General features: G+C 43.7%; 2 protein-coding genes across 10 annotated transcripts in view; both read left to right on the top strand.

The window, feature by feature from the left end:
- The window catches only part of SEC14L5 (SEC14 like lipid binding 5), a 982,653-nt gene that overhangs the window by 320,476 nt on the left and 641,646 nt on the right, over positions 1-20,531 (top strand). The window lies entirely within an intron of this gene.
- RBFOX1 (RNA binding fox-1 homolog 1) overlaps positions 13,263-20,531 on the top strand; it is a 2,554,959-nt gene continuing 2,547,690 nt past the window's right edge. For all 8 annotated transcript variants that reach the window (XM_075069299.1, XM_075069298.1, XM_075069294.1 and 5 more), the window contains exon 1: positions 13,263-13,566. In XM_075069299.1, coding sequence (XP_074925400.1) covers positions 13,345-13,566 — 222 coding nt within the window. In that variant the 5' untranslated portion in view covers positions 13,263-13,344. The remainder of the gene's footprint in view (positions 13,567-20,531) is intronic.

Here is a 20,531-nt window from a genome sequence, read left to right as displayed (position 1 = left end):
TGGGAAGAGACTGTCTAGGAAGGAGTATGGCAGAAAGAGATCTAGGGGTCATAGTGGACCACAAGCTAAATATGAGTCAACAGTGTGATACTGTTGCAAAAAAAGCAAACGTGATTCTGGGATGCATTAACAGGTGTGTTGTAAACAAGACACGAGAAGTCATTCTTCCGCTCTACTCTGCGCTGGTTAGGCCTCAACTGGAGTATTGTGTCCAGTTCTGGGCACCGCATTTCAAGAAAGATGTGGAGAAATTGGAGAGGGTCCAGAGAAGAGCAACAAGAATGATTAAAGGTCTTGAGAACATGACCTATGAAGGAAGGCTGAAAGAATTGGGTTTATTTAGTTTGGAAAAGAGAAGACTGAGAGGGGACATGATAGCAGTTTTCAGGTATCTAAAAGGGTGTCATCAGGAGGAGGGAGAAAACTTGTTCACCTTAGCCTCTAATGATAGAACAAGAAGCAATGGGCTTAAACTGCAGCAAGGGAGATTTAGGTTGGACATTAGGAAAAAGTTCCTAACTGTCAGGGTAGTTAAACACTGGAATAAATTGCCTAGGGAGGTTGTGGAATCTCCATCTCTGGAGATATTTAAGAGTAGGTTAGATAAATGTCTATCAGGGATGGTCTAGACAGTATTTGGTCCTGCCATGAGGGGAGAGGACTGGACTAGATGACCTCTCGAGGTCCCTTCGAGTCCTAGAGTCTCTGAATCTATAATCTTCAGAAGTGCTAAGCCCCAAAAGATCCCACTGAGTTGAACTGGTGGGGTGGATGCTCGGTACTTCTGAAAACTAGGCCCGTTAATTCCGACACAAGTACTATACAAGTCACTTGGTGAAACAGATGATTTCTAGAGCACTGCTCCAAACATAGTACCTGGTAAGATCATAGGGAAACCTAAACATAAGATCTTCCGAGTTGCTTGAGCTGATCTGTATAAAGGGAAACCACACTGCTGTTTTTCCACTCAGATTTTCCAAGCCTCTCCATTCTCAAGGAAAACCTGTGAGGAAACCTCTGCCCTCAAGTTTCCCTACTGAGATGCATCAAGATAAACCCTTTAGTCAAAGAATTTTATCAGAATTGTTTGCTAGTCCATAGCAAATTCTGTTCCCAGAACTGTGCATGCTGCTGCTAGCACGGCTGACATTGCTATGGGGGCTAATGGCACCAACAGGCAAACGAAATGGCTTCTGCACCATTAAAAACACAGGGAAGACTAAATAAAGAAGAGGGCAGAGCAGGCAGGGGCAAAATGTTGCTTTCAAATGAACGATGTCAAAATAATGCACAGAGAAGAACAGCACCACTGTTGACAGTCTAGGATGAACAGACAGGTGCACCATTAGCTCAGGATACTATTCCAAAGTAAAGCCCGCTGGCATGCATGCATATAATTATTATTCCATATTTTTTTATAGATATTCCTTCAGGCCAACTGGCAGCCTGTGCATTTGCGCACATGGATATTTTAGGTCCTAGCTCTCTTGATTTCCTATGACTCCCCATGCTCAAAATTCAGACAAATGCCGAATGAATCAAGTTAAAGGATGGGAATGAAGACCACACCAGGGAGCAAGGCACTTCCCTATGCCACAGTGCTTCAGGCGTATGAATAATGGGAGTATTTGTTATTTCAGACCTCGCTGGTCCAAAGGTTGGAAGTTGCCATATAAACAAGCTAGTAATAGAGATGTTCCTGTCACGTTCACGCTAAGTTATAACCAATACAATCAGCGTCTCCAATGTTTGTCAGTGAATATAAACTCTCTAACAAGGAATAATGAAATATTTACAAACTTTTTAGAAGTGATTAGGACAACATGATGCAGAGTTTAATGTGAAAGCTAAGATAAGTAAACTGAGCATATAAAATTTTTCATTTAATTTATTTTAATCCTATCTCTTGACAGTCTGTCCTCTTTTTAGCAGTAAGAGATGGAAAGCTACCTGATTTAACTTAAACGTAAGGGTTGGTTTGGTTTTTTTCCCATTCACTGGACCAATTTTACTCAAGTAAAACTTACTAAGGTAGCTCCACTGAGTTTGGTGGCATTACTCCTGTTTTACTTGGATATAAGCACTTAATATACTGCCTGTCTTCTGGTAATACACGCATTTTGCATTACATTGAACCTGAGCTACAGATCCTGTGTTCTTCACTGGAGGGGTTCTACATTGAGCAGTTTTGTATCACATTGTGTCATGAGCTGAGATACGTTGAGGAAATGTTGAGGTAACACCACGATGATCCAAATGAACTGTTGTCATGCAACACTTTCCTCCCTCATACTCCCTTTTGAGATACTTGGGGTATGGCTACACTTACAGTTGTACAGCACTGAGAGTTATAGCTGTCTTCGTACAGCTGTGTAGGGCAAGCGCTGCAGTGTGACAACATTTGCAGCGCTGTTGGGAGTAGTGCATTGTGGGCAGCTATCCCACAGAGCACCTCATCCCATTTTGGCATTGTGGGAAGGGGACAGAAGGGTGCGGGTCATTCTGCTTTCTGTCCCAGTGCCCCGTGGTGCATCGCTACACATCCCAGCAGTTTGGCGCCATTGTGAGTCTGCAGCGTGATTTCTGTTAGAAATGGAGCCCGAGCTGCTGAGGACTTTGCTGATGAATGTCATCAGCACATCACGTTTGGCAGTTGAGCTATTCTTTCAGCTCCAAAGTGACAGTGAGGAGTCCGATATCGATTCGCCTGACAATAAATTGCTTGTGGCAGTAACAGACATGCTCAGCACCGTGGAACGCCGCCTTTGGGCTCGGGGAAACAAGCACTGAGTGGTGGGATCACATCGTCCTGCAAGTCTGAGATGACGAGCAGTGGCTGCCGAACTTTCGGATGAGAACAGCCACTTTCATGGGACTGTGTGCTGAGCTCGCCCCCACCTTGAGGCGCAAGGACACGAGACTGAGAGCTGCCCTGTCAGTGGAGAAGCAGGTGGCTATTGCAATCTGGAAGATGGCAACTCCAGACAGCTACCGATCGGTTGCGAACCAGTTTGGAGTGGGAAAGTCGACTGTTGGAATAGTGTTGATGCAAGTTTGCAGGGCCATTAATCACATCCTCCTAAGAAGAACCGGGACTCTGGGGAACGTGCAGGACATTCTGGATGGCTTTGCACAAATGGGTTTCCCTAACTGTGGAGGGGTGATAGATGGGACGCATATTCCTATTCTGGCACCACCCCATCCTGGCTCTGTAGTACCATTAATCGGAAGGGGTATTTGTCTGTGGTTATTCTCCAAGTGCTTGTGGATCACCATGGGCGTTGCCTGACATTACACAGGATGGCCTGGAAAGGTGCTGGATGCACACCAATCTTCGGCACACCTGGCCTGTTTCAGGAAGCTGCAGGTGGGGATTTTTCCCAGACTTGCAAGATCACAGTGAGGGGACGTCGAAATGGCCCATTGTGATCCTTGGATGGAGACCCGCCTACCCCTTAATGCTTTGCTCATGAGCTGTACACAGGGAAGGCTTGACAGGGCAAGGACTGGTTCAACTACAGGCTTGAGCCGGTGCCAGAAATGACTCTGACTAGGCTTTGGCCATTTAAAAGCGGCCGGAGATGTCTTTATGGGGTAGTTTGGGTGAAAGCGAGCATTCCTGCGGTTATTATCCGCTTGCTGTACCCATCACATAATATTTGTGAGGGAAGGGTGAACATTTCAGTGAGGAATGGGACCTCCGAAGTTTGAACACTTGGAGGCTGAATTTGCACAGGCCAGAGAGCAGGGCACTAGAGATTGGTCCAGCACAGGGCTGCAAGGTTAGGGATGCCTTAAGGGAGCAATTTCTGAGGCTGAAAGGCAACAGTATGTTGGTGCACGTGAGTTGAAGGTGCAGTGGTACAATGATTTGCAGTACTTCTTTTTCCTTGGGTCGTATGTTTCACTTTCTTCTAATATAACGTTTTTAAAAGCAAGAACTCATTTATTTCAAAGTACGTACAATAATAAGGCAGGGGGAGTAGGTGCTGAACTGTGCAGTCAGAGGTATTTTGAATACGTCCTGCCTGGGTTTGCTGTGCAGATGGCTGTTGCACTTCACATTAATTATGCCTGCATGTAGATGGGCGGGTTGATTGTTGCAGGTATAAGGGTCGTAGTTCTTTTCAGCGTGTGTAGGTGAACATACAGGTGTTGGGGGCAGCTGGTTCGTATGGTAGAACCAGGATGTTGAAAGGGGGTTTTGAGCAACAGTGGGGCACAAGGGAGAGCTTTGGGAGGGAGGGGAGGGTTTAGACACGGTAGTATCTGCCTTGGCATCTACGAGTACTGCATACAGTCCCGTTTGGCCCAAACCAGGAGGCTTATCCAGTGCTTTGTGGTCTTTTCTGTAGCCCAGTTCCTCTCTCCTGCTTTGTGTTTGCCCTCACTGATGGCATTTTCTCTCTCCAAGTCCTGCCAGCCTGCTTATTCTCTCTGGCATACGATTCATAAACTGCTTTCAACCAAATCTTGCTTTTCTTGGTTTCCTCATCAAGTATACTGCGTGTGAACGGGCCAGGTACATCCAAGGACACTTAAAAAAAAAAACAAACTAGAAACATCTATTACAGAGGCTTCAATTGTATATAGAACATGAGTGAGTTGGTAGACCATTTGTAGCATCTTTACACACAGCAAACATAGCACAGAGGCAAGAGGAAACTGAGTGAGTAATGGGGAATTGAGTGATTTAATGGAAGCCATGTTGCTTGCTCGCCTTCCAACCTGGGGAAGGTGGAGCTGCCTTGGAGTCAGGGCTCACTGGGTGTTCTGGCATTGGGGAAAGTAGAAGCAGCTGGGGGGGGACCTAGCACGAGACACATTCGCCTACATTTTCCAGGATAACTCAGAATCTCGCTGCCTGCGGTTACCTGGCGAAGAGCGGGACGGGTCTTCTACAGCAATGTGATTAACGCCAAACTGGGTCCCTATGCAGCTTGCCCCCTTGTGCAGCAATCGGTCCCCCCCACCTCATGGCACCAGTGGGCACGGGAGCGTTAGCCTTGCTTGGGACAAGGAAGGACCATCAGGGCTCTGCCTATAAACTTGCGCAGCGATTGTCCATTGCTCTGGCTGAAGACTTTATTTGAGAAATTACGCAGGGTCGATTACCAACGACTGATAGACCAATCATGGGCTATTCCACTATCTAGGCATGCATGCAGGGCACCAGACCCCCACATCCTCTCCCAAAACAGTTTCCATCCTAAATAAAATCTGATACCGGGAAACCCGCTCCTCTGTCTGCTCTTCACCAAGTTCAGCTGCTGGACAACTGGTAGCTTCCTCTGTGAGAAGGCCTCCGGCTGCATGCCCTGTGACTAAACGGGTGTCTCCCACCACCTCAGTAGCCTCACTCTCGGTTCTGTCACACCTCCTCTCCTGTCTGAACTGTCCATCGTGGTCCTTGATTGTCAGTGAGTCACCCCAAGATTCGCATCAGCTCCTTGAAAATGACAGGTCTTGGAGGGCAGCACCTGAGCGGCGGTTCCTCACATTGGGCTTTGCATAGCACTCCGCAGCTCCTATACTTTAACCCTGCACTGCACTGCGTACGTTCATGGCCCCTTCCAGCATGGACTTTGATATCTGGCCATAGGTATCATAATTTCTCGGCTAGAGCACAGTGTGACTGCACAGCTTCCTCACCCAACACTGAGGTCCTGCAGCTCGCAGTGTTCATGCCGGGGCTCGTTTGGCGGCGTGGAGGCATGGTCATGATTGATTGCACATCCAACTGGTGAGCAAACAGGAAGGGATTTTTAAAATTCCCGGGCATTTAAAGGGCGGGTCACCTGAGCCCAGGGCAGTGGAGTGCGAAACGATGAGCAGAGTGGCTGAAAAGGTATGCTGGGATACCTCCTAATACCCTGGAGGCCAATAAAAGCGCTTTTGCTGGCCACACTTGATGAGCAGCGCTGCATCACCAGTGCTGGAATCGTTACACCCCAAGCAGACCAGGTGTACAGCCAGCGCTGCAGCCAGGGAGTTGCAGCGCTGGCTGTGCTTTGCAAGTGTGGACACAGAGTAAGTTGCAGCGCTGTAATCCCATCACCAGCGCTTCAACTCTCAAGTGTAGCCAAGCCCTTAGAGCTGTAAACACTAAACCTGCTGATTTTCCATTGCAGCAAAAGGGTGGCTGTGGCCAGAGAAGCTGGGTGGGTTTTCAAAAGCACTGTGCATTGGTGTAACTCTGCTTGCACTGGAATTCATGGGGAAAGTCCCATTGTTTTCAACAGGAGCCACAGTAGGCCAAGGCAGAGCTTTTGGAAAATCCTACCCATTGTGTTCATGTTTGCAAGCCTGCTCTTGACTTTCTCTGGGTGAAATTCATGCCTGTACAGAGGGCCAGCATGAGTCCTGTGTAAGTAACACTTAAAGGCTTGTTTGAGGGCTTAAATGGGACTTAAGTGATTTGTATGTTGTCAGATGCTACCGGTGTGGTGTGGTGCTCTGCTCTGTTCAATGTTGATATCACTCAGCTGCGTGCGTGTGTTCCCTCTGTGTGCTGTCCCAGCTCTTCGAAGATAGCTGACACAGCAGACCCGAAGAGAACCCCCCAATGACCAGAGTCTAGTAAGGTACGAAGGCATGTCAGCCAGGTTTATTCTCAAACGAAGCACAATGGTAGTTCCCTATAGATTTCTTAGTCTATTTCAGGGCATACTATGAATGTGCCCCCTGGCAATGGACTCAGCTCAGTCAGTGGCGGGACTTTCCACTGCCCCCTCGGCTGGACAAAGACACTGCCCCAGGGATCCAGTCTTATACACAGGTACAAACAAGTTACACATCACTCCTGACGTATTGAGGTGCAACCCCTCTACATAGTAAGGTGCCGCCTCACCTTGTACATGTTGGTTCGAACAAAACAACTCTATCCATCATATTATCCTTTACCCCTGTCATTGGGATGGGTCAGTCTGTTCCTTGTTATCTGTGTGAAATGTACAGTATTCGAGTGTCCTGGTACTGTGTTTATACTTGAATACACTGTGTGGATATATTTATGCAACATCAGCCCTTTTCTTGCCAGCTGCTGTGAGCAGGGCCTGCCTCTGGCTCACAGCTTAACTTTGCTTTATGCTAGCAAAGTCTTGACCATTACTTTAGTTCAGGCCTTAAGCCTCATACCAGGCCTCTGATACCAAGGTTTATATCTCAGGGCCTCCTCTTACTACAGTGTAGACCCAGTGATATCCCCTGCATGAGGTGAATTTCAGCCTTTGTGAACTTAAAACAACTCAGGCTGTCAGTACTTCAGTTCACTCATCTGTAAAATGAGCAGAAAAGCACTATTTTAGCTCACAGGCTATGGTGAGTGTTAGTAGGCATTTGGGAACTCTTGAGTTGAGCTGGGGGAAATGTTTCAACTGACAGTGTTGTGAAAATGGCACCAAAATGTGCATTTTTGCACAATGATGGGGATTTGCATTTTGGGGTTTTGTTTGTTTTTCCCCTAGCAGTATTACTAGGGAGAGGAAGGCATGGTAGCTGAAGTGTTGTGTGAAGTGACAGGGGTTTTTGTTAACTATTGAGGCAAAAGTAGTGTGTCGTGCAAGGCAGCATTGAAAGTATAGTTGCTCTGATACCAAGAAAAAGTTTTAAATCAGTGTCTTTGCATGGAGTAAAGCAAGGAGAAAGTGGATCTAAAAGTGAAATGCCTACGACTGGCATTGATACACTGCAAAATAATTTGCATATTCTTAATGTAATAAGTAAATGTAAAACCAGAATAAATCTTGTACAAAGCACCTAAGATCAACTCTGGAGCTGATAAATGAGGTTTCTTATGGTTATATAGAGCAATAAGGATACTGGAATAATTTATAGGTGCCAGGCATAGGGATCAACTATAATTACAAATAAATCTACAGCTGACAGGCTACAAGCAAAAGCACTTATTGTTCGTTGTGGTGCTGATGAATTGTCGAGAGAGAGTCTGAATGGGGTGATATGGATGGAATGTTGTTTTTAATGATGGGATATGAATCCCAATTACGGCATTCAGTGAAGGTTCAGTTCTGAATACAGTAGTGATTGCTTTGGATGACTCACTAAAAATATCTGCACAGTGACTGGAGAAAGAGGTTAATAGGCCAGTTTGCAAAAAAGAACTAGGAAGGGGTTAACGGTTGTCCTTGAAACCTGGATATCTATCCTAATGAGGTGTGTCTGTGTATATAATTTGATACTTACTGCTGTTGCTTTGGTGGCATGTCAGTCATTGAAGACTTCTCTTGCATTGTGTGGGTTCACCGTTGTTCTGGTATTTGAATTGCTCATGGTGTGCAACTTGATTTGCATGCAGGCGAGGTGAGGATGGGAAGAAGTGGTGAGCATAATGTTGAAAGCCAGGAGAATGGCCAACAACCATTCTGCAGGTGAAGTGGAATTCTCTTACCGATGCAGCAGGACTGGTGTAGAGTCTCTGTGAAGGGATGTGGGGAGCAGAGCCCTGGCCCCTCCCTCTGCTCGGGGTGCCATGGCCCAGGCTAGGGACATGGGCTAGGGGACCAGGGGCAGGTGGAGGACCAGGGGGTAAGGCCACAGTTGCACAGCCAGTGCCCCCACTTCTACACAGGTTCCAGTGCTCCTGCAGGGGCCACCAAATTGGCCCCCTTGGGCTTGTGGATAAATCTGCCACTGTGCTCTACGGGTTTACAGGTATGCTAGCATATTTATGCTGCTATAGTCCCAAATGTGTAGATATGGCCTAAATCACTTCTTGAACACCATCTTCATAGGCATTGCTTTTGGCAGGGACATCAGTACAAATAACTCCATACTTCTACAAGAAGGTTGTTTTACATTTTCTGACCATACACCTTATTCTGTGGATCCCTTAGCAGTTAGAGACCCCTGAGGCTGCTCCAACTGGTTCACTCTAGGTCTTGATTAAAAGTAAATTTGAAATATTACCCTGTCAGTCTTTTGGTATGTCATAGTATAATTCCTCAATCTGAACCTTAGAGTTCAAATATGAGGTACTTGCATAAACTCCTCGAAGCTTAATTACCAGCTTAGATCGGATAGGCTGCCACCAACCAGGAATTACAGTGCCTGGTACACTTGGGTCCCCCAAAACTTCCCTGTGGGACCCCAAGACTCAGATGCCCTGAGTCTCCTAACAAAGGGAAATAAACCATTCCCCCCTCGGTCTAACCTGAGAGTTAGTAGAGTGCAACTCTTTACATCACAATACCAAGAAGCATGTCCTCTCTCCGCACAGACACAAACCAAAGAAAGGAAACGAGAATATTCTATCTCTCTCTCCCCCCTTAGCTTCGTTCCCGCCTGGGACCTAGGAGAGTTAAACACAGGAGAGTTTTTTCCTACCCGTCTTTATTTCTCCCACAATTTCCTGGTGAGTCACTAGAAACAAATCAACAGTCTGAAAAAGTCTATCATCTTTCAATATAAAAGATGTGATGAATATACAGTTCTTCTAATTACGTCTGGTGCTAACGAGTATACAGGTTTTTTACATTATCAAAATGAATAAACAGCCTTATCAAAAACAATGCATTAAAGTACTGTATAGCAAAAATACCCATAAGATCCACCAGCCAGATAACAGATGCAAATACGCAAACATTTAAAAGACTATAGATATAATATAGATGAGAGAACTTTTTGATACCTATGGTGCTACATTGTACTACACTTGGGAACAGAGAATTAGAGGATTGGAAATGATCTCATAGCTGAGAGAGCACAGAACAGACTAAGACCCAAGACCAAGAAACACCCACAAATTCCCTCCCTTAAGCTTTGAAAAATCCTGTTTCCTGATTGGTCCTCTTGTCAGGTGTTGGGTTCCCTTTGTTAACCCTTTACAGGTAAAAGAAACATTAACGCTTAGCTATCTGTTTATGACATGGTACCTTCCAGTTTGTTCTTACTGACTGCCTTAGTACAGTGCCTTTTGAATACTTGATCTGAAGATAAAGTGAGTAAGGTAATATCTTTTTTTGGACCAACCCCTGATGGTGAGAGAGAGAGAGAGAGAGAGAGAAGCTTTTGAGCTACACAGAACTCTTCAGAACCCCAACAGAAATTTGTCTAAGATATTCCCTCACCCACCTTTTCTCTCTATCTTGGGACTAACAGCAAACAACAACAATGTGAAGATTATGCATTGTACTGTACTATAAAACCCAAGAACAGATGCTGACTAGCATGAGATCAGACAAAACTATATATAACTTTTGGGGCTACATAGCTATTCTATTGTTGTTAATCTTGCAATTTTTAGTCATGGTTCGAAGTCTAAATATCTTGGAAACTAGTCACACAGTGTTTCCCAAGGTTTCAAAGCATGTGTCTTGGTTCACTTGGTTAACGTATTTGAAGTGGATGCTAATATTGAGCAAACTGTGCTTATTGCATTATTTGACTTGTACTTGGTCTTGCAAATAGAGCTGAAGGGCAGCATGGAACTTGGAATCTGAAAATGCTCATTTGGTAGCAAGTGCTTTCTTTCAAAATATTAGGTCAAATACTGATACTTAAGGAAAAAAGTGTTGGGATATTGCTAAAAGCAATGGCTAGTAAACTAACGGCAGTTGAGGTTGAAGATGACCCAGTAAAGTTAGACTGAGAGTAATAGTTACGCCAGGAGCACAGCTGGCTAGAATAAAAGGGACAAATAAAAGTTGCTGCTGCAATGTTTCCTATCCCAGACTGGTCATTACTACTGGCAGGGGGTGGATAAAATGATCGTGGCATGAGCTCTCTGTGCAAGGCCATTGCCATGGTATAAAACTTAACCTTGGACTGAGTGAATTGAAGTGGTGCGTAGGGACCCTGAATGAGACCAGGGTTCCATAGTGTTAGGTGCTTACAATCTAAATAGACAACAGAGAAGATTATGGAAAGAAACAGAACAGACAGAACTGTTTTTTTTAAAGGAAATTCCTTTTTGCAAAGAATTTCAAAATTTGTTTCAAATTCGCACAAACCAAAAATTTCTGAAATATTCTGTGAAATGGAATTTTTGAAAAAAATCTATTTTTGGAGAATTGAAACTAATGTAAGGAGCAGGCCAGTCAGGGAGCTGGCTGGCTGGCAGGTAGGTGGTCAGGAAATCCTGCAACCTGCCTGTCTGGTTTCTGTCCGAAGTCCTGATGGAACTGATGCGTTCTCATGAAATGTTTTAATTCTGTTGAATTGGCATTTTCCAATGGAAAACTGTGTGTCAGAAAACTTTTGACCAGCCCAAATAATAAACAATCAAGGAGAGCAATGGAGGATCTGAAAACAGTGTGTTATTTCAAAATTATTTCTTAGCATATTGGATGAAGTTTGGTTTTGAGGGGCTAAGCTAACCAGAAAAACGAACAAAGGAAGCAAGAACATGGAGGCAGGGGGTGGGAGTGTTACAGGAAGGCAGAAAGTGCATTGTTAAGGCAAAGGGAGCTTAGATTTAACGACGAAAATACTTTTATTTGAACACCGCACTGAGAACCTGCTACAACAGAACCCTACCTTTCGAAATGGAGGATGGCTTGAGATATGCAGAACAATTGCAGTTGCTCAATGCAGGAGGGGAGGATGGAGAGCAGGTGGAGTGAGGCTGGAGGGGAAGAGGTTAGGAGGCATTGGAGCAAACAGCCAATCGGGAGAAGGAAAGTAATTTTCCAAGTCAGATGGGTAGAAAGCAATTGGATACTGATCTCATCCTTGTCCAAAGATCCTTGCTCATGCTGAATGATTTTCTGAATGGCCTCTTCCAGCAGTTTCTTCTCCCTGAGCTCATGTGGCTGGGGCCTGGTGTCTCCAAAACAGGTGTCCTTTACGTGGTTTTGTGTAGGGGGTTGCTGGAGATAGGGTAAGGAAGAATAACCCCAGTTAGCTGACAGTTCCCTCCTTCCCCCATGGAGAAGCTGCACCTGCTATAAATGCTTGTCTCTGCTCCTGCTGGCAGATTCTCTGTTCCTCCGAATTTTATTAAAGAGAAACAGAATTCTCAATGCCGCAGGTTATTTTTTTCACCTCATTAATCAGGAAGGGTGCACAATACAAAAGGTAAGGGAAGGTAGGGTAGTGTAGGTTGTGAAGTACAAAGTGTGTTGGGGGGGTGGTTGTTCTAGAAGTTGAGCAATTTAAAAAAAAATCAGTTAATCTCATGTGGCCTATCTCCATCTCTAAGCATTTTAACTGACACACTCTGATCCAGACAGGTGTTACTATATTTTATGATGGGAAACTGTGTCCATTTATTTTGGATGCCTCCATTTTTGGATGCTCAACTTCAGACAACTTGGGCCTGCCTTTCAGAGGTGCTATGTACCTGCAACTTCACTTGACTTCAGTTAGGGCTGTGAGTGCTCAGTACCTCCCAAGTGAGACCTGAGGTGTCTCAAATTGCAGACACGGATATTGACTGCGTACCTAAATATGTACTTAGCAACTGAACTTAGGCCCCCACTTCTAAAAATCATGGCCTCTGACTCATAACTTTCTGTGCAGAACATCTCCAGATGTTTATGGAAAGCCCCAGAGGGGCTTAATTCTCCTTCTGCAGGACATAAGGAACTCCCACTAAGGCTATGGGAGTTAGCACAGAATGAACAGTGGAGCCCAGATGGTATTTTTGTTCTGGATTGTGTTGCCTCTGATACGTTGACTATCACAAGACCTAGGAGAAGGAGGAACATGTTATGGCTATTGCAAGTCAATGAGGAAGGGACAGAACCGTTCCAAACAGGGCAATGCTCAATGTGGGGGACACATTTCTGAAATGCTCAGCAAACTTGCAAAGTAAGGGACAATGGGGGAAGAATCCTGAAGGGAGGTGGGTTGAAGTGAACTTGGCTTGGTATTAAATATTCTACAGTTATTTTTCATGGTTAATCATACTCTGTTTCAATATTAGTGTTTTAAAGCAGTGCATTCCTCTGAGATGGAGGTAAAGTTGGATCTAAACAGAAGTGCAGCTGACTACAGCTCTATGTGCTGTGTTTTAAGGAAAGTTAATTTCTTTGGAGCAGGGCAAGCATAAATACAAGAATTTTGGCAAAGTGACCAGCAGGAAAAATGTGCATACAACCAACGTAGGAGAGGTTATTGCTTTTTATTAGGGAGATGGAGGAATAGAGAAGCTTGTGTGCAGTATGCTGTTGAAATGGATATTCTATGGGAATAGTGCTGGCCAGTAACCAGCAGAGGGCGGTAGAGAAATAGAAGTGGAGTGTGTAAATCCTATAAAGGCTTTTGAAACCCTAGTTAAATGTTGAAAAGAAGAGGAGAGCGCATCACAGAGCTCTCAGAAGCCACAGCTCCTCCAGAGAGGCAGCTTCAGCAGGCCAAATAAAAAAGTGCTCAGCAATTTTAAAAATGTCTAATCTGTCTGGCAGCCCAGAGGATGTGGTGAAGCAGCGAGGCAGAGATGGCAAGATGAGAAGAGAGGACCTGGATGATTCCCAACCCGAGGGGAAGAGGTTGAAGCTGGGGAATGAAGGAAGAAACAGTGGGAAGGAAGGAGAAGCAGCAGAAGAAATCATGCCATGTTTGGACAGAGAAGATCCTGTGCCCCAAGCAGTTGGTGAAGGCAAAAGTGTAAGTGAAGTTGTTTTCCTGGCTCTGAGCTGGAAAGGGGGCTGGGGAAGCTGCGAGGATGCCTTAGCCAACTTCAGGGTGACGGATAATTTCAACTGGGTATCAAGTAGTGTAGGTGGAACCTGACAAAGTGTCCCGTCTCCCTGAGAGTGGAAGACAGTAACTATTTAATTTAATATCTTGGCTAGATTCCTTTGGGTGCCAGAATTTGTACTTTAGTCCAGATTTAGGATATTTGACACTATTTTTGTAAAGGATATTCTCTAACACCTGCTATCAACTTCGTAATACCCCTTAGAGCTGGGGAAGGGAGGGTCTCTGGATTGATGTGGGCATCTCAAGTTATCAGTCCAGGCACTTATGTTACCTGTAGTCATTTTGGGGAATGTTGTTTTACAGCCGAGGTGGGAAAGGAACCTCACAGGGCATAGGGTAGTTTAAGTGACAGTACTACATTGAGAATTCATCAGGGTGAAAAAATTCATGTTGAGGCTTTGCATAAAAACTGCAGTTAGAAAATCCCATCTTGTTAGATCTGCCCATATCAGATCTTTATATGAATCTAAGTTTTTTCAGTGTTGTCTGACTGGCTATTTAGTTCAGCTGCTGCGCTTGACAGCAGGTGTTTGAGACATAACAGAAAGTGTTTTCATAAAAAAGACAGATGGATTCCCAACCAGCTTAGGCTTTTCCTCCTGTGATCAAGTCGGGCAAAGGTTTTTTGGAGGGAGGGGAGGGTTTGCATACATTGTACCTGCTTCCCTTGTGAAGGTGATTCCTATTTGAGTCACTGTCACAATGAGGAATCCAGGGCTGCTAGAGTTGGCTTGATGGAAGTTTGTTGTGGTGTTTTCTTTTGAAGTCTTTTCTCTCCCTACTAGTGTGTTCCTTTCTGGCATTGCCTTCCTGAGTTAAGATGCTCTTCTCCATCAAAAAAAATCAATTGACTGCTCCACACTCCAGTGTGATTTACTATCTCACTAATTTTGAAGGCAGAGTAGTTGGGCTGATTCATCCTGGTAGAGGTCTGTTTCTTGAAATGCAAGAGTTTGTCATAAACAGCTGGTTTTCAAAATCTAGCTACATGTGCATAATGTCAGATTATACAGGTGAGATTCTCCTTATTTTATCCGACTGTGCAACTGCACTTATGATGCATCATGGTATAAGATTGTGTACTGTAATTACAGTGCATCATAAAAGCTTAATGTTGTGTTGCCAAACTGTATATTTTTCTAGTCATTCTGGTAACTAGCTGAAGATGTGTAACATACTGAGATCAGTAAATTAGACAAAATCCATGATACTCTTGGAGAAACACACAAAAACGTAGGAGGGATATTATGAGCTCATAATGTTATAGGATAACATTAACTGAAACCTCACTAGAGTACAGCCTCTTCTGATATGTATTTTTTGCTAATAAAACCTATTTGCTTAGAAAATTAACACAGAAAAAAATTTCTTTAAAGGTCCTCTCTTTCCCTTTTTATGGCTGAACATAAACTACCAAAACAAAATGAGAAGCTTACTTATCCCTTGAGTTTGAGTATCTTTAAATTATAGAAAGGAAAAGAGGAAACTAGTTCTGTGCTGAGCCCCTACAGGTGAAATTAATTTAATTTAGGTAATGAGCTTACTCAAACAATCATATTGACTCTTTAAACAACCAGGGATAAATGTATGTGGCTTTTAAAATGAAGTTGAATGAGACTTTATTTTCATGTTTAGGTAGCGCTGGATTCTAATTCTACATAGGATTCTCTCATTTGTGCCTGCTTTCTTCTTGTATAATGCAGGACCCAGTCCTGCAGGCGCTTAATATTGTTGTGCTCAAAGTTGCAATGCCTAACCAATTTAGGAGCCTAAATGCCATTGACTTACAATAGGATTTTGGCTTGTCTAAATTCCTCTTGAAAATATTGATGTTCTTAAATCAGTTAAGCATTGCAATGCTGAGTGCAGTAATACTTAAATAAAATAAAAAAACTGGGCCTTAATACCCAGCACCATGCTTACTGTGCACAGAGCCATTGGGTAAAATTTTCAAAAGTGAGTTGTGCAATGTTGTAGCCATCATTCTGCTGGTCCCAGGATATTCGAGACACAAGGGTGGGTGAGGTCATATCTTATATTATCATATCTGTTAACAGAAGTCAATCCAATACAATGATTTCACTCACCTTGTTTCTCAAAAGTGACTTAGGAGCCTAAGACTTAATGAAAGCCAATGGGACTTGGGAGCCTACGTGACTAAATGACTGTTAAATTGGGGCTTAGTCTCAAGTCAGTTAGGGTTAGATTTGTAAAGGTAGTGAAGTGCTTGGTTCACAAAAATTTGGCCCATAAGCATTTTTGTAAACTTAACCTGTTGCTATGAAAACAAGCACTATGCTTTCTCACAAGGATTACTAGGATTGGGCCCATAGATAGGAAGAAGTCTTGACTCCTATTTCCTGCTTTGTTATTCCTATAAGCTTCCCTTAGCCTCCTGGAAAATTTCTATGTAAATGAATAGTCTTCTGATACATTTTGTATGAAGCATCCTACAGAATGTAATAGAACTTGTGTGTGTCTGCTCCAGGGCTGTATTCCACCCATCTTTTCCAGAAGGGTATGTTAAAAATACTAAAGCAACATATCAGTGTGACGAATGGTGATTGCTCCACACCTGTTTCTTTTTCAAAGCCATTTCTTCACTAATTAAATTTTGGGCCTGATTCAAAACCCACTGTCATCTGTGGGAGCCTTTTCATTGATTTCAGTGGGCTTTGGATCAGAGCATCATGCTTCATTTTGATTCAAAAAGTTCTACTACATTTCTTTCTCCTGCCGGGATTTGTGCTTTTAAAAGCAAATTGCACTGATGCAGCAGAGAACATGTTACACTCCCTTACCACCAGAACCTCCTTTTATTTTTATATTTTAACTTGTCCAACAATTACTGCATGTGACTGTGATGTTCTTAGTTGTTTGTCATTTTTTCAGGGAGCAAGTCATGGGAAAAGACAGACTCCATCCCCTTAGGACGTATTGGAATGACTTCAGTTCAGTGTTTAGAAGAAGCTTTAATAGTTTAGCAGTATGGGTAATCAATGCCTGCCCTGGAAGAACATTCCCTAATAGTCCATAATGACTACTATTTTAAAGAAGTACATTAACAAAATTATAGTCTTTGACTATTGGACTGGTAGAAAAAAATCAGCACAATAAGAGTGCGATTTCTTTTTACTTATTTCATTATTGTTTGTCTGACTCAGCAGCCATTCTTTGGATTTAGAAGAAAAGACAACCTGGGTCATCAAATCTAGCTCATGGTTCTACTTGGTACGAAATCCTGTATTATGGAAGACTGCAGAGACCATCTGTATTTTATGCTTGTGAAATGGTGAATAATGCTTGAGGGTATTTATTTGGCATTGTATGTTGAGCCACCGCTATTCAGAACTATGAGTTGGTTGCAGATGAGCAGTTTTGCTTTTAGCTCTGTTGGATAAAGTTGTTTTGTGTTCACCATTAAGATAAAGCCTACATTTGGCAGTGGGTACCACATGGTGATATTTGGAATTATTCTTCTCCCCCTTTTACTGGGAATAGGCATTATTTTGGGGTGTTTCAGCTAATTTTGGCTGTTATCAAGATCCCCTAGACTTTTTTCTTCTGTTCTCATTTTATTTGCTTGTAATTTCTCCATAACGAACAAATTGAATAATCCCAATGGATTGTGACAAAAGCCTTTAAAGAGGCTTAATAGCATTGTACACATCTGTTCAAAGGTATTGGCGTATGTTCATCTTTACTGTAATAGCATTACCTGCAACGGAATTGCAGTAAGTGTAACATCCTGCAGTTACTTTGATTACACACATCATGCATGTTTTCCTGTAGGTTTGTCTCTACCTTCTCATTGTTGAGAGGTTGCACGCAGAGTTAGGCAAGGCATATTACAGCCAACAATCTATCAGATGAATGTAGCAGCCCTTTGTTCCGTTAAGGGTGAAATTAATCGCAGTGCATAAAGTAAGCACAAAGACTGAGCAACCCAAGGCCCTGTGTGGGACTTAGGAGCTGTGCTACGTGGTGGATTTCTCTCTCATTGTGTTAGCTGCAAGGAGATCTGTTTTGTATGAACTGATTTATTATTTGAAATCATCCATCTTTGATTAATGACTAACTCTTCACCAAGATTATTGCTTAGACAGTGTACCATATGCACCACAATGAGTCACCTACAGGACATTTCTACTCCTTGACTGAATGATTTTCCAATTCAAGATGGTCAAGTGAATACTTCTGGTGGGAATACACATGCAAATGCATATTCACACAAGTATTTACAACGCTTCTCCTTGCAGTCATCCTTGCAAATAAAAATTTGCTCATCCAGTTGTTTGCAGAAAGTGGACAAAATGCAGCATTAATAAGTCAAAGCAAATGCATTGGTTTGAGTCCAACAAATAGAATACTTTACAATAATTTATTGTAGTGTTCACCCAGCTACAAGTATCCTTCAGATACTTTCTCATCTACAGGGGCACAAATGCAAGAGTGCAAATGAAAGCTCCTAAGTACTGGAATTTTCACAACTGCTATGTTTTTCCAGATATTGTTAGATACTTACCGCAAAGCTCTTTTTATCTTACCATCCACCCTGCCCAAGACAGTGCTGAGGTGAATGATATGGCATGCTGGTGGGGGGAGGAGGGGAGGATTGGCGCACGTGTTTTGGTATAGCATCTCTACCCAACAGATTCCTTTCTGAGGAAAAATGTTTAACTTTTTCATTCATGATTCACATTTTTGCTGATGTCACCATTTCCAGATCCTGCCTAGATATGCCAAAAACACCAGCCAAAAGAGACTATTTTTCAGCATTTCTAGTCTGAGAAGGAATCTCAAGAGAGCCTGATACTCAATATTTTCAGCCTGTTTTTGCCAGAGGTTCATAGCTTGACAAAGCTTGAACAACTTCTGGTTGGTTAGCTGAACTGAATCTTTTGAAGCTTTCCCTTTGGTAATCTTCTATCCTCCTTTCTAAGGCATTTTGTTCCCCTGTTAAACATCTATTTTATAACCACATAAACATAACAGTAAGCACACTCCTCACGTCTTTCCTACAACACCTGGACCAGGCACCTACAATCTGAACTTAAAACTGACTTGAAAAGCCCCTTCTGAAACTTAGACAAAGTTATTCTACACTTTCCAAAAATGAGAAGCTGAGAATGTGGTGACTGACTCAGCTCTGTGCAAGGAAAGATACTGGGGTGGATCCTCCATTGACTTCAATGAAGCACGGACAATTAACTCCAGCTGAGGATCTGCCTTTCTTCCTACCAGGCTCATATTTGGTTATAGCAGTTGCAAAGGAGGGAGCTATGATCTGTTGCCTTTTAGGAACTGTGTAGCTGGGAATGTCACAGCCTTATCCCTTGCTCCCTAGACATAAGCATCTTGAGGGGGGAGGGATAGCTCAGTGGTTTGAGCATTGGGCAGGGTTGTGAGTTCAATCCTTGAGGGGGCCATTTGGGGATTTAGTTGGGGATTGGTCCTGCATTGAGCAGGGGGTTGGACAAGATGACCTTCTGAGGTCCCTTCCAACCCTAATGATTCTATGATGCCATCTCTAATTGCATGATCACATGCTGGGTCTAGTTTACCACTGTGTAACTTAAGATGCAATGAAGGTTCACAGAGCTGCTAAATTTTCTTGCTGCATTTTACATTAACTTTTTGGGGGCGTGGGGAAGAGGATCATGGGGAAAAATGGAAAACTTGAGTTTTTTCATTCTTCATGAACCATGTGCACACACACACCTGCACCAGAGCAGCAAGCAGGTGCTTGGAGGGGCCACGGCGAAGGGGCGGCACGTCCGGCTCTTCGGCAGCATTGGGTGGCGAGTCCCCAGTCCCTCTAGGAGGGAAGAACCGGCCACCCAATTTCTGCTGGAAAATGGAAGAAAGCGGTGGCGGCAGAGGTGCTGCCAAAGTGCCGCCGATTGTGGCTTTTTTTTTTCTTTTTCTGCTGCTTGGGGCGGCAAAAACGCTGGAGCTGGCCCTGCCTGCACATACTCTTTCCCAAACAATAGTTGGCAACATGTCTTTGTCTTTGTCAGTCCAAAACTCCTAGGTGGGTTGACAATCTTTTATCCTACATGAGGGGGCTTGTGATGAACTTACTCTGACACCCACTCTCAGAGGTTTGTGATCCGTGCAATCACCAGCACCTCTCAGCATAACACTATTCATTTTGAATGCAACCTTGTGAACCATAAACTCTACTTACACAATGTACTGCATTTTAGAGAAAGAGACAGTTCTCAGCTAATGTCAGATTGTCATATGTCTGTAGCAAGTCCATGGAACTGCAACAATTTTACATTGGCTGAAAATCTGCCCCTCTGGTTGTGATCCAAAACCTGTTTTAATCAGTGGGTGTCTGTCCCTGGACGTAAGTGAGCTTTGGATCAGGCCTGAAGTGTACAATGCAGGCAGGGCTGGCTCCAGGCACCAGCAAAGGAAGCAAGTGCCTGGGGCAGCCAATAGAAAGGGGCGGCACTCCATCCGTTGTTGGGGTGGCATGTTCAGGTCTTCAGCAGCAATTCAGCGGTGGGTCCCTCACTCCCTCTTTCTTTTTGGCAGCAATTCAGCGGCAGCTCAATTGTTTTTTTTTTTTTGCTGCTTGGGGCAGCAAAAAAGCAGAAGCCAACCTTGAATGCAGAGTAACGGTGCAAACTGGTTGGCAAAGATAATTCACTTGACTTGTCAGGAAAGTTAGCAGTCTCCTTAATTACAGATCTGTGCTGCAAAACTGAAGGCTCTGACCAGTGGGAGAGGTGGTGTATATCTGTGCTGTCCTGAGAGGAATTGTTTCTCTGAGTATCACCATTCTTCCCCCTTGCTCCCGTGCAGCGGAAGTAACTGATTTAACCTCTTTGGGTTTTAGCACACTTCCCACACCTTCC

This window comes from Chelonoidis abingdonii, chromosome 9 (assembly GCF_003597395.2).
Source record: "Chelonoidis abingdonii isolate Lonesome George chromosome 9, CheloAbing_2.0, whole genome shotgun sequence".
NCBI lineage: Eukaryota > Metazoa > Chordata > Testudines > Testudinidae > Chelonoidis > Chelonoidis abingdonii.
The sequence above is the reverse complement of the archived record's forward strand: the minus strand, read 5'-3'. Positions and strand labels throughout refer to the sequence as shown.